We start from the raw sequence: 12,127 nt of genomic DNA, 5'->3' as shown, positions 1-12,127 counted from the left end.
GGATCAGGTGTGAAATCAGCTTTAGGTTTGATGCTTCAGCCTCACTGACCTCCTATCCTTGGACAAGCCTCCAGACCTCTGCACTTGTCCTTCCCTCCTTGGGGAGCTTTCCTTCAGGGCTTCCCATGGCTGGCTTACTTGCCCTTTAGGACTCAAATCAAACACTATCTCTTCAGCCCAAATGTCACTCTCTCTGGCCCCCCATCTAAATGAGTCACTCCCATCCCCACCTCAGTCCCCTACATCTTATTCTTTTCATAGCATCTTCCAGCACAAACAGAAATAGCCTTTCTTTATTTTTGCTGATTTGTCATTATCTTCCTTAGTAAGCAGACTTGCTTGGAGAATTCCATGGACAGAGGAGCCTGGTGGGCTACATGTCGCAGAGTCAGACACGACTGAGCAACTAACATCTTCCAAATCCCCTAGTAGACTAAAGCAGCCCCAAAAAAGCTGGGACCATTCTTGTTCATGGCTGCATCCCTAAGAACATCCTGATATGGAGAGAGTGCTCAAAAAAAAAAATATTTTTAATTGAGGTGGAGAGTAGTATTAATCCCACATTAGAGATGAGAAAGCTGAAGAGATGAAGCTCAGAGAGGGTAAGCCATGTGCCCAAGGACGCAGAGCTTGGGAGTGGCAGAGCCAGGATTTGAACCCAGGTGTGAGCTGTCCCAGAGCCATGTTTGCTCCTGGAGGAGGCTGTCTTATTCTGACGTGAACTTTCCTTCCCCCTCCCCTGTTATCAGCTTGCCATTCCGGGCCACCTGTGCAGCCAGACTTTGGAGAGCACAATCTGGATCCCGTTGTCGGCTGTCACCGCCCCATCTGTGGTGGGTGGGGATGTGGCCTTGGACCATGGGAGACCTGGTGTTCCACCACCTGTTCCGGGAATGGGGCCCAGTAGGGCCCCCCACCCATCTTCTGCCCTATATTAAAGCCTTGGGCTATGAATCCCTTTCTTATCGTCTCAAAAGTCATGATGATCCAGCTGCTGAGTTTTCTCCTATTTGTGGCCCTTGGTAAGACTCCAGCCTGTGCTGCCCTGGGCCAGGATCCCTTGAAATCTTCCACCCACCCTGAGTCTCTCGAGCTCAGTGCCTCGCATAGGAGAGGGCTCAGCTTGTAGCTGAGGATGGCTGTGGAGATTTTCAGCTCGGTGCTGGAGCAGGAGAATCGAGGGCAAGCTGTGGGTGATGGACCAGCTCAGGAGGAGGACTGGGGGACCCAAACCCCTGGGTGGGAGTCCTTGACAGAGCCGGTGGTAAACAAAGTCTAATGGTAAAGAGTCTGGGCTCTGTGGTTAGACTGCTTAGGTTTGGAATTTCTGTTCCTCGGCTTAACCCTCCAACTCTCCTCTCACACTCCCCTTACTGCACTCCATATCCTATGATCTAGCCTTTTCCTGGTACCTCTGCCATATTACAGTACAGCTCAGGGCCACCTTCTCCAAGCAGCCTCCCTAGACTAGCAGTAATGAATGGTAACAGTTCATGTTTACTGAATGCTTACTATATGCCCGGCAGAATGCTTGGGGTTTTTTTCTTATATTATCTTCTGTAATCCTCGCAGCAGCCCCATGAGGTCTGTACTATTATCATTCCCATTTTGCAGATAGAGAAACTGACCCTCAGAGAAGTAAAGTGGCCCATCCTAGAACCAGGCGCAGAGCTGCACTTTGAATCCAGACAGCCTACTCCAAAGCTGCCCCTCTTCAGGACAATAGCTGTCGCTCCTCGAGCCCGCTTTGGGCAGCAGGCGCTGTTCTAAGTGCCTCAGGTTTACTCCTGCCCTGAAAGGAAGCCACGTGTTCATCTCCATCCCAGACTCCCAGGACTCCAGAAATCCCTGCTCTTGTCCAAATGCTCACTGTTGATACGCGGCTACCGGGGCCAGAGAGGGGAAGGAGTTGTGTGGGATATCACAGCCTGTCTGGGGCCCAGACCTCCTCTTTGCTTTGGGGGAAACTTGGGGCTGACTGACACTTCTCCTGTCCCCTCTAGCCTCAGGCTTCAGCCAGCCTTTCTCCCGCCCCTCCTCCAGAGTTGTCAACGGCGAGGACGCGGTCCCCTACAGCTGGCCCTGGCAGGTAAGAGCGATACCGGCTGCGCTGTTTCCCACCATGGGCTCTGCGCCCCGTGCTCTGATTGCAGGGCATCCAGTCTGGACCCCACTGCATGCTTCCAGTATCCACTTCAGTTTCCCAAAGGCCAGGAAACCCTTGGATAATCGCCTTCATACAGAAGTTTTGCCCATTTAACCTGTAATTCTCACTGGGCTGTTTGTAAGTTAACAGTAGACGCTGCGGAAAGAGAAATGTTTAACCCAAGGGTCAGTGCATTAATGGTGGAAGTTCAGCGCTATATTTAGGGAGGGATGTGAGGTCTTATTTCCCAGGCCAGGGACCAAAGCCTCGCTCCCTGCATTGGAAGCACAGAGTCTTAACCCCTGGACTGCCAAGGAAGGCCTGCCACCATTTTCTTTAAACTGATACACTTTTAAAAACTGAAATGCCTACATCAGCCTCATTTTAGCAATACTGGTCAAGAAATCATGGATTTGATGAGCTAATTATACATTTTTCCCCCTGATACACATTATGCTGCTGCTAAGTTGCTTGAGTCGTGTCCGACTCTGTGCGACCCCATAGATGGCAGCCCACCAGGCTCCCCCATCCCTGGGATTCTCCAGGCAAGAACATTGGAGTGGGTTGCCATTTCCGTCTCCAATGCATGAAAGTGAAGTCGCTCAGTCGTGTCCAACTCTTAGCAACCCCATGGACTGCAGCCCACCAGGCTTCTCCGTCCATGGGATTTTCCAGGCAAGAGCACTGAAGTGGGGTGCCATTGCCTTCTCCGTATTCACATTATACAACAGGGCTATAAAGTCTGAGAGCAATAAAGGGATTAAGGGCTTTTATGGAGGTCAGTGGAGGGAGGCAGAGAGGACTAGTCTCATGGCAGTAACACAGTAGCCACTTGTCACACGTGGCTATTAAAATTTATGTACTTATTTTAATTTTTATTGGAGTGTAGTTGATTTACAAAGTGGTGTTAGTTTCAGGTATACAGAGAGCGAATCAGTTATACAGAAACATGTCCACTCTTTTTTATAGACTCTTTTCCTGTATAGGCCTAAATTTAAATTCATTAAAATTAAGTCACATTTGAAATTCAGTTGCTCAATGCTGACCACATTTTATGGATTGATTGACTGTGCTGGGTCTTTCTCGCTGCACGCAGGCTTTCTCGAGTTGCAGATAGTAGGGCTACTCTTCACTGCTATGCATGGGCTTCTCATAGCAGTGGCATCTTTTGTTGCAGAGCACAAGGTCTAGGGTGCCCAGGCTTGTTGCAGCTCTTAGGTTCAGTAGCTGTGACTCAAGAGCCCCAGAGCACAGCCTTAGTAGTCGTGTGGCTTTAGTTGCTCCAAGGCATGTGGAATCTTCCCGGACCAGGGATCAAACCTGTGTCCCCTGCATTGGCAGGCGGGTTCTTATTCACTGCACCACCAGGGAAGTCCACTAACCACAGTTTAAATTCTCCATAACCACACGTGGCCAGTGGCTACCATGCTGAGTCCTACCAAACATTTCCATCATCACAGAAAGTTCTGTGGGATGCCATTGGCCTGTATCAGGTGTCCTCTGGCTTGTTCTGCAAAGGCTGAGAGAGGAAACGTTTTAGCCTCTGTCAGCCCTGTGGTTTCCATTGCGGTGACTTAATTCTACCGTTGTAGCTCAAAAGCAGCCATGGAAGGTCCAGTTGTGTGTGGGATGGGCACTGCCCGTTTCCAGAGGATGTCATTCTGTGTTACTACTGCCCTCTAGAGTTGTGCAAGGCACAACCTATACAGCCATAGCTAGCAACCCCCCTTGTGGGGCTCAGACCACTCAGAAGCCCCCTCCCTTGCCACCAGGTCTCCCTGCAGTATGAAAAGGAGGGAGCGTTTTACCACACCTGCGGCGGCAGCCTCATTGCCCCTGACTGGGTCGTAACCGCGGGCCACTGCATCTCGTGAGTTTTCTCGCTTGCCCCTGTCCCTGCGTGAGACCCAGGCAGGCTGGGGCCGTGGAGGACGGTGGGAGGGGGCAGGGGAGGCCGCTCAGGCCTAGGCTGACGTCACCTCCGCCGGCAGGACCTCCCGGACCTACCAGGTGGTGCTGGGCGAGTATGACCGCTCTGTGCTGGAGGGCTCCGAGCAGGTGATCCCCATCAACGCCGGGGACCTCTTCGTGCACCCTCTCTGGAACTCCAACTGCGTGGCCTGCGGGTGAGTGATCTCTCAGGCCGGGTACCCAGGGGCTCCTCTGCGGGCCCCTCTAGGACCCGACACTGATGCAGAGAAGACTCCCAGGGGCAATGCATCTGAAGGTCAGAGCCAGGAGAGCCTCTGGGGATCACCCCCTACCCCAAACCTCTCTCCCTACAGAGGGGACAGCGGGGCCCAGGCAGGGGCAGGAACTCCCCCAAGGCCACTTGGTTCCTTGGCTTCAGAAGAGGAGTGCCTTAGGAACCCCAAATCCAAAGGTTCCTCCATTCAATGGACACTCCTCCAGAGCCTCCTGGGTTCCCAGCATTGTGGGCCAAGGGAGGAGCACTGGACTGAGAGTCAGGCTCCAGCACTAGTCGCTGTGTGGCTTGGGCAAGTCATCAACTTTCTCTGGACCCGAGTTTGACCACATGTCAAAGGTGACCACATGTCAAAGGTGACCACATGTCAAAGGTGACCTTCTGGGCTTCCTGGGCGGTCATGAAGGTCAAGAAGGCCATCAATGGGTGAGAACACAGAGTAGGCTTCCGTGCGTATGCAGAATTGTATGTCTGGGTGGCTTTGCTCAGCATTTTTCCGGGGAGAGGATCAAAGGAGGGTGCAGAACCCCTGTGAGTGCAGGAGTGAGGGACCGTGATGATCAGGACCTAGACCCATCTCTGCAGGGCTCCTGGGGTAAGTGGAGAGAAAGTCAGACCCAGATGCGATGACCTGAGTGACAAACAGGCAGATGAAAAGACAGCGCTGGTTCTCCCAGTGTGGTCCCCAGGCCAGCAGCAGCACCTGGGAACTCACTAGGAAGGCCAGTCTTCGGGGCCTCCCAAACCCACTGCATCTGAAACTCTGGAACTGGCTCCGACAACCTGTGTATTAACAAGCCCTCCTCTGATTCTGACACGGATGACGTGTGCGAACCCCTGGTATAAAAGCCAAGCACAGTTACTGAGGCCAAGGGTCATTGTGGGCTGAAGGGGCCAGGGGAGCTTCCAGAAGTTGCTCAGCAGTAAGAATGCATGGGATCCAGAGGGGAGCATCGGGGGCATCCCGGAGGTGAAATATCCTGAGCAAAGCTAGGGGCTGGAGCTTAGTCTAGCTGGAGGGCCAGGCTCCTCCCTGTGACTCTTCCCTCCTCCCCAGCAACGACATCGCCCTCGTCAAGCTCTCGCACAGTGCCCAGCTGGGAGACAAGGTCCAGCTCGCCAACCTCCCTCCCGCCGGCGACATCCTGCCCAATGAAGCCCCCTGCTACATCAGCGGCTGGGGCCGTCTCTACAGTGCGTGCTGAGTCCTTCAACTGGCCATAGGGACGGTGGGCAGGAAGACAGAGCCTGGAGCGAGGGCTGAGGGCAACACCCAGAGCATCCTTGCGCTTTTCTTATATTGCTCCTCCAGCGGCCGCCTTCTCCCCTCATCCTCCCAAACACGAATGTGTGCAGCGGGACAGTTTTTAGTGTCTCCTTTGTGCCCGTTGCCGGGATGTTCTGATGGACAAAGCGGGCAGGACCACATGACCTGGTGGGAGGAGACTTTCCCTCACACTGGAGGAGCAGGCTTTCCTCGTAGCCCCCACACCATTCTGGGGCTCCCAGCTCTGACTCAGACCCCGGCCTGGGCTCGGCGCCCCCACGGCCCCTGCTCACTGCTCTCTGTCTGCACAGCTGGCGGGCCGCTCCCGGACAAGCTACAGGAGGCGCTGCTGCCCGTGGTGGACTATGAGCACTGCTCCCAGTGGGACTACTGGGGCATCACTGTGAAGAAAACCATGGTGTGCGCCGGCGGGGACACCCGCTCCGGCTGCAACGTGAGTCAGCTCTCACCCGCCCGCAGCGGTTCAGGGCTGCAGCCCCTCTGCTGGGTGTGCAGGGCCTGGGGCCCCTCTGCCATCTGCCTGGGAGCCGGAGGAGGAATCTTGCCCATTCAGCCTCCAGGCCAGGCAGGACTTGGAGGAAGTCAGCGCAGCCCAGACACACAGCCCTGGTCTGTCACACTGACTTGATCTGGAGCAAATCACTGTGCCTTCCTGGTCCTTGGGAGTCCCCTTCAGTACATCAAGGAATGGGGCTTCCCTGAGAGCTCAGTTGGTAAAGAATCCATTTGCGATGCAGGAGACCCCAGTTTGATTCCTGGGTCGGGAAGATCTGCTGGAGAAGGGATAGGATACCCGTTCCAATATTCTTAGGCTTCCCTTGTAGCTCAGCTGGTAAAGAATCTGCCTGCAATGCAGGAGACTTGGGTTCGATCCCTGGGTTGGGAAGATTTCCCTGGAGAAGGGAAAGGCTGCCCACTCCAGTATTCTGGCCTGGCGAATTCCATGGACTGCATAGTCCATGGGGTTGCAAAGAGTTGGACACCACTTTCACTTCACTTCACTTCACACCAAGGAAAATAGGCATCGTGATCTCTAAAGTCACCTTCAGCTCTGGGGTCCTGAAGTCATAATTAAGCAATATTCTCATTGTACTATAAGTGAATATGAATAATACTAACTGTGGGAATAATAATCAGAACTACTATTAGCTTGCTTCTTCTCTACCAGGCATTGTGCTAAGACTGTAGGCTTATCATCTGTCACAATATCTCATAAGATGGGCATAATTGGTATCATTCCCCATCACAAAGGGCTTCCCAGGTGGTGCTAGTGGTAAAGAACCCGCCTACCAATGCAGGAGACATAAAGAGAGGCGGGTTGGATCCCTGGGTCAGGAAGATCCCCTGGAGAAGGAAATGGCAACCCACTCCAGTACTCTTGCCTGGAGAATCCCTTGGACAGAGGAGCCTGGTGGGCTACAGCCCGTAGCGTCACAAAGAGTCGGACACGACTGAAGCAACTTAGCACGCACTCACGAACCCATCACAAAGGAGCAAAGTGAGGCCCAGAGAAGTCAGGCCATACAAGGCTTTCTCGAGCTCCCCAAAGTCAGAACCAATTCCTTGGAGCTCAGATGAGGCTCAGTCCCCTACGGCTCTCTGACTGTTCCAGGGTGACTCTGGAGGACCCCTCAACTGCCCAGCAGCAGATGGCTCCTGGCAGGTCCATGGCGTGACCAGCTTTGTTTCTGCCTTTGGCTGCAACACCATCAAGAAGCCCACGGTGTTCACGCGAGTCTCAGCCTTCATTGATTGGATTGACGAGGTGAGCGGGGCAGGGTGAGCGGAGAGGGCTCTGGGGGCTAGGTCGTCTGAGAGGTGCTGGGGGGATGGGTGAGAACAGCAGATCCTGATCCCAGGAGATCAGTAGTTGGGGGTGGGGGTTGGGGACCTTCCAGAGGGGCTTGAGGATGTTTTCTGCAGCCTCAAGGGTTTCTGGGTAGAGTTCTGAACACTACTGAACTTCCTTATTTCAACAAGTGTTTAGGAAATGCCTCCTCTGGTCCAGGTCTTTTCTTGTCATGAGGATAGAGTGATGTGTGGCTTGTGGGAAACAGATGACTAAATGAGCCAACTGATGAAATGGGACGGACACTGTGATAGGTGAAGCTCAGGCCCCAGTTACAGTGCCAGCTTCACCTGGGAATGAGTGATCAGGGAGGATTAATATTGTTCATGACAAGAGTATTAGTCACCATCCATGGACTCTTAAACATATGCCAGGAACCGTGATGACACCTTATGTGTTTAATTTAAAACCCACATGAAGTAAGTATTATGATCACTCCCATTATACAGATGAGAAAGTTGAGGCTAGAGAGGTCAAGTCACTCTCCCAGGGTCATACAGTGACATAATGAGTGACATGGCTGGGAGTTGAACTCAGTTCCATATGGCATTAGAAGCTGTGCTCCTGACTAGAACATTCTGGCTTTACCCCCTCTTTTTTTTTCAGACCATTGCAAGCAACTAAGAACCAAGGCCAAGGTGGCAGTGCCCATCCACACTCTTGGTAAAAAATAAAAGATCTCTCAGAAAATTCCGACTTGAGTCTTTCTTTCTTCTTTGACTCACCTCTCTCTTTCCAGCCCACTTCTAGAATCTTAGATGTTATGTGTAGAAATAAGACTCAACCCTCTCATATTAGAATGAGAGAAAAATGAGGCTCAGATAGAAGGGAGTTGTTGTCAAGTGGCCAAGCATCCCCATTTGCCTGGAAGTGAGGGGATAGGAAAGGACGTTGCATGGCTAAAACCAGGTGAAGGACTTCCTTGGTGGTCCAGTGGTTAGACTTTGTGCTTCCACAGCAGGGAGGACAGGTTCAATCCCTGGTTAGGGAACTAAGATCTTGCATGCCATGAGGTGTGACAGAAAAACAAACAAAAACAAATGGAGTGAGTTCTGGGAAGCTGGACGCCTTGCATAGCCACATGCGCAATGACTGGCTTTTCAGTGCAGGCCTAAAAGCATGGTAGAGCCTGCAGAAATACCGTCCTCACCAGCCCCTTGGGAAGCTCATGGTGGAGGGGGCATGGGCCGTGTATTTTCTGCTTCCACTGATGGGCTGGGGAAGGAGGACCGCGGTCATTCATTCATTCAACAAGCATTCATTCCTTCAACCCGAGGATGCCCACAGGGAGAAGACAACACGGTTCCTGCCCTGAAATGGCTCAACATTTAGAAAGAAATGAGCAGAGCATATCAGAGTCACTCAGTAAACATTTACTGGGCAACTTCTCTGTTGACAGTTCAGGGCTGAGAGAACAGAGGTGAGCCGGACAAGCTCAGGGAGAGCTCTGGCTGCAGTGGGGGGTGGACGCAAACACAGATGGACATGCGAGGCGGAAGCCGAGGTCAGGGCCCAGAGAGCCACCGCTGACGTCCAGAGGACACAAAAACAACTCAACTCTTTGACTCCTATTTCTCCTGAATACCTTGAAACACGGTTCCCAAAAAGACACACAAATATAGCTTTCAATATTAACATTGCTCCCTTGCCCCTTCACTTGAAAAATTACACTTCTAAAGATTAAAAAATAACACAAAAAAACTACACTTCTAGTGTTTAAAATTAAAAGACACAAGATGATGAAGGTGAAGTCACTCAGTCGTGTCCGACTCTTTGCGACTCCATGGACTGTATCCTGCCAGGCTCCTCAGTCCGTGGAATTTTCCAGGCAAGAACATTGGAGTGGGTTGCCATTTCCTTCTCCAGGGGATCTTCCCAACGAATAATATATAAAACACCCACATAGCTTCTCTCCACAATAAACACATTTCACATTTTTGCTTCTTATTTTCTAAGATAATAATTGTAGTTCAGGTGGAGGCCCTTCTGTACTCTATCCAAGGGTCTTCATCTTCACGCTTGCGGGGTTGCCCACTCAGTATTACTGGTTTTCCCTTGGGGCTAGCAGTTTTGTGCAGCAGAGCCTCTCCGCTGCCCCCTGAGGGACATGTAGTAAGTGTTAGCTGCTCAGTTCAGTTCAGTTCAGTTCAGTCGCTCAGTCATGTCCGACTCTTTGCGACCTCATGAATCGCAGCACGCCAGGCCTCCCTGTCCATCACCAACTCCCGGAGTTCACCCAGACTCACGTCCATTGAGTCAGTGATGTCATCCAGCCATCTCATCCTCTGTCGTCCCCTTCTCCTCCTGCCCCCAATCCCTCCCAGCATCAGAGTCTTTTCCAATGAGTCAACTCTTCGCATGAGGTGGCCAAAGGACTGGAGTTTCAGCTTTAGCATCATTCCTTCCAAAGAAATCCCAGGGCTGATCTCCTTCAGAATGGACTGGTTGGATCTCCTTGCAGTCCAAGGGACTCTCAAGAGTCTTCTCCAACACCACAGTTCAAAAGCATCAATTCTTCGGCGCTCAGCCTTCTTCACAGTTCAACTCTCACATCCATACATGACCACTGGAAAAACCATAGCCTTGACTAGACGGACCTTTGTTGGCAAAGTAATGTCTCTGCTTTTCAATATGCTATCTAGGTTGTTCATAACTTTCCTTCCAAGGAGTAAGCGTCTTTTAATTTCATGGCTGCAGTCACCATCTGCAGTGATTTTGGAGCCCAAAAAAATAAAGTCTGACAATGTTTCCACTGTTTCCCCATCTATTTCCCATGACGTGATGGGACCAGATGCCATGATCTTCGTTTTCTGAATGTTGATCTTTAAGCCAACTTTTTCACTCTCCTCTTTCACTTTCATGAAGAGGCTTTTGAGTTCCTCTTCACTTTCTGCCATAAGGGTGGTGTCATCTGCATATCTGAGGTTATTGATATTTCTCTCAGCGATGTACTCTGCATGTAAGTTAAATACGCAGGGTGACAATATACAGCCTCGACGTACTCCTTTTCCTGTTTGAACCAGTCTGTTGTTCCATGTCCAGTTCTAACTGTTGTTTTCTGACCTGCATACAGATTTCTCAACAGGTAGGTCAGGTGGTCTGGTATTCCCATCTCTTTCAGAATTTTCCACAGTTTATTGTGATCCACACAGTCAAAGGTTTTGGCATAGTCAATAAAGCAGAAATAGATGTTTTTCTGGAACTCTCTTGCTTTTTCCATGATCCAGCGGATGTTGGCAATTTGATCTCTGGTTCCTCTGCCTTTTCTAAAACCAGATTGAACATCAGAAAGTTCATGGTTCACGTATTCTGAAGCCTGGCTTGGAGAATTTCGAGCATTATTTTACTAGTGTGTGAGATGAGTGCAATTGTGCGGTTGTTTGAGGATTCTTTGGCATTGCCTTTCTTTGGGATTGGAAGGAAAACTGACGTTTTCCAGTCCTGTGGCCGCTGCTGAGTTTTCCAAATTTGCTGGCATATTGAGTGCAGCACTTTCACAGCATCATCTTTCAGGATGTGAAATAGCTCAACTGGAATTCCATCACCTCCACTAGCTTTGTTCGTAGTGATGCTTTCTAAGGCCCACTTGACTTCACATTCCAGGATGTCTGGCTCTAGGTCGGTGATCACATCATCGTGATTATCTGGGTCGTGAAGATCTTTTTTGTAGAGTTCTTCTGTGTATTCTTGCCACCTCTTCTTAATATCTTCTGCTTCTGTTAGGTCCATACCATTTCTGTCCTTTATCGAGCCCATCTTTGCATGAAATGTTCCCTTGGTATCTCTGATTTTCTTGAAGAGATCTCTAGTCTTTCCCATTCTATTGTTTTCCTCTATTTCTTTGCATTGATCACTGAGGAAGGCTTTCTTATCTCTTCTTGCTATTCTTTGGAACTCTGCATTCAGAGTCATGTCCAACTCTGCGACCCCAGGCACTGTAGCCTGCCAGGCTCCTCTCTCCATGGGATTCTCCAGGCAAGAACACTGGAGTGGGTTGCCATTTCCTTCTCCAGGGGATCTTCCGGACCCAGGGATTGAACCTGGGTCTTCTGCGTTGCAGGCAGATTCTTTACCATCGGAGCCACCAGGGAAGTCCAATGCAAGAAACTTACTCTTGGGACATCCCTGGCAGACCAGTGGACAAGTCTCCCAGTTTCTACTGCAGGGAGCATGGGGTTCAATCCCTGGTGGGGGAACTAAGATCCTACATGCCAAGCTGTGTGGCCCCTCACAAAAAAAAAAAAGAAAGAAAGAAAAAAGAAATATACTCTTGTTATAAGTATATATTATAAGCTGCTTGAGATTTTGGGTGGTTGTTACAGTGACATGGACCTAGCCTATCCCCTCTCCCGACTCATAAATGGAGTTTGGTGCTTATCCTTCTACTCCTCACTGTTATATTTAGATCATAAGTATAACTATCCATAAACCATATATTACTTTATTTAGTTTTAAAAAAATACATGCATGGCATCTTGCCATACTGATTTTCCATAACTTGCTTCCTTCACCAAATATTTTCACCCAGTGGTTTTGAGGTCTAATCTATGCTAGTTTATCTCTCTCCAGTTCGTTGCTGCAAGATTTGTAGAGTATGCTATTGCCCAACAGCAGCAGGTATTTATCCTTCCCCCCCCT

The 12,127-nt window shown here is 50.5% G+C and overlaps 1 protein-coding gene across 1 annotated transcript; it reads left to right on the top strand.

The window, feature by feature from the left end:
* The first annotated feature begins 1,135 nt into the window (after window positions 1-1,135).
* Window positions 1,136-8,179, top strand: CELA3B (chymotrypsin like elastase 3B). The gene is made up of 8 exons (XM_055574495.1): window positions 1,136-1,193; window positions 2,004-2,089; window positions 3,919-4,016; window positions 4,138-4,272; window positions 5,410-5,546; window positions 5,931-6,073; window positions 7,253-7,405; window positions 8,096-8,179. The coding sequence occupies exons 1-8, from the start codon at window positions 1,136-1,138 to the stop codon at window positions 8,111-8,113; spliced, it is 828 nt and encodes a 275-aa protein (XP_055430470.1). The 3' UTR covers window positions 8,114-8,179.
* The last annotated feature ends 3,948 nt before the right edge of the window (window positions 8,180-12,127 follow it).

Source organism: Bubalus kerabau, chromosome 3 (genome assembly GCF_029407905.1).
Source record: "Bubalus kerabau isolate K-KA32 ecotype Philippines breed swamp buffalo chromosome 3, PCC_UOA_SB_1v2, whole genome shotgun sequence".
In the NCBI taxonomy this organism is placed as follows: Eukaryota; Metazoa; Chordata; class Mammalia; order Artiodactyla; family Bovidae; genus Bubalus; species Bubalus kerabau.
This window is presented reverse-complemented; position numbering and strand designations above follow the sequence as displayed.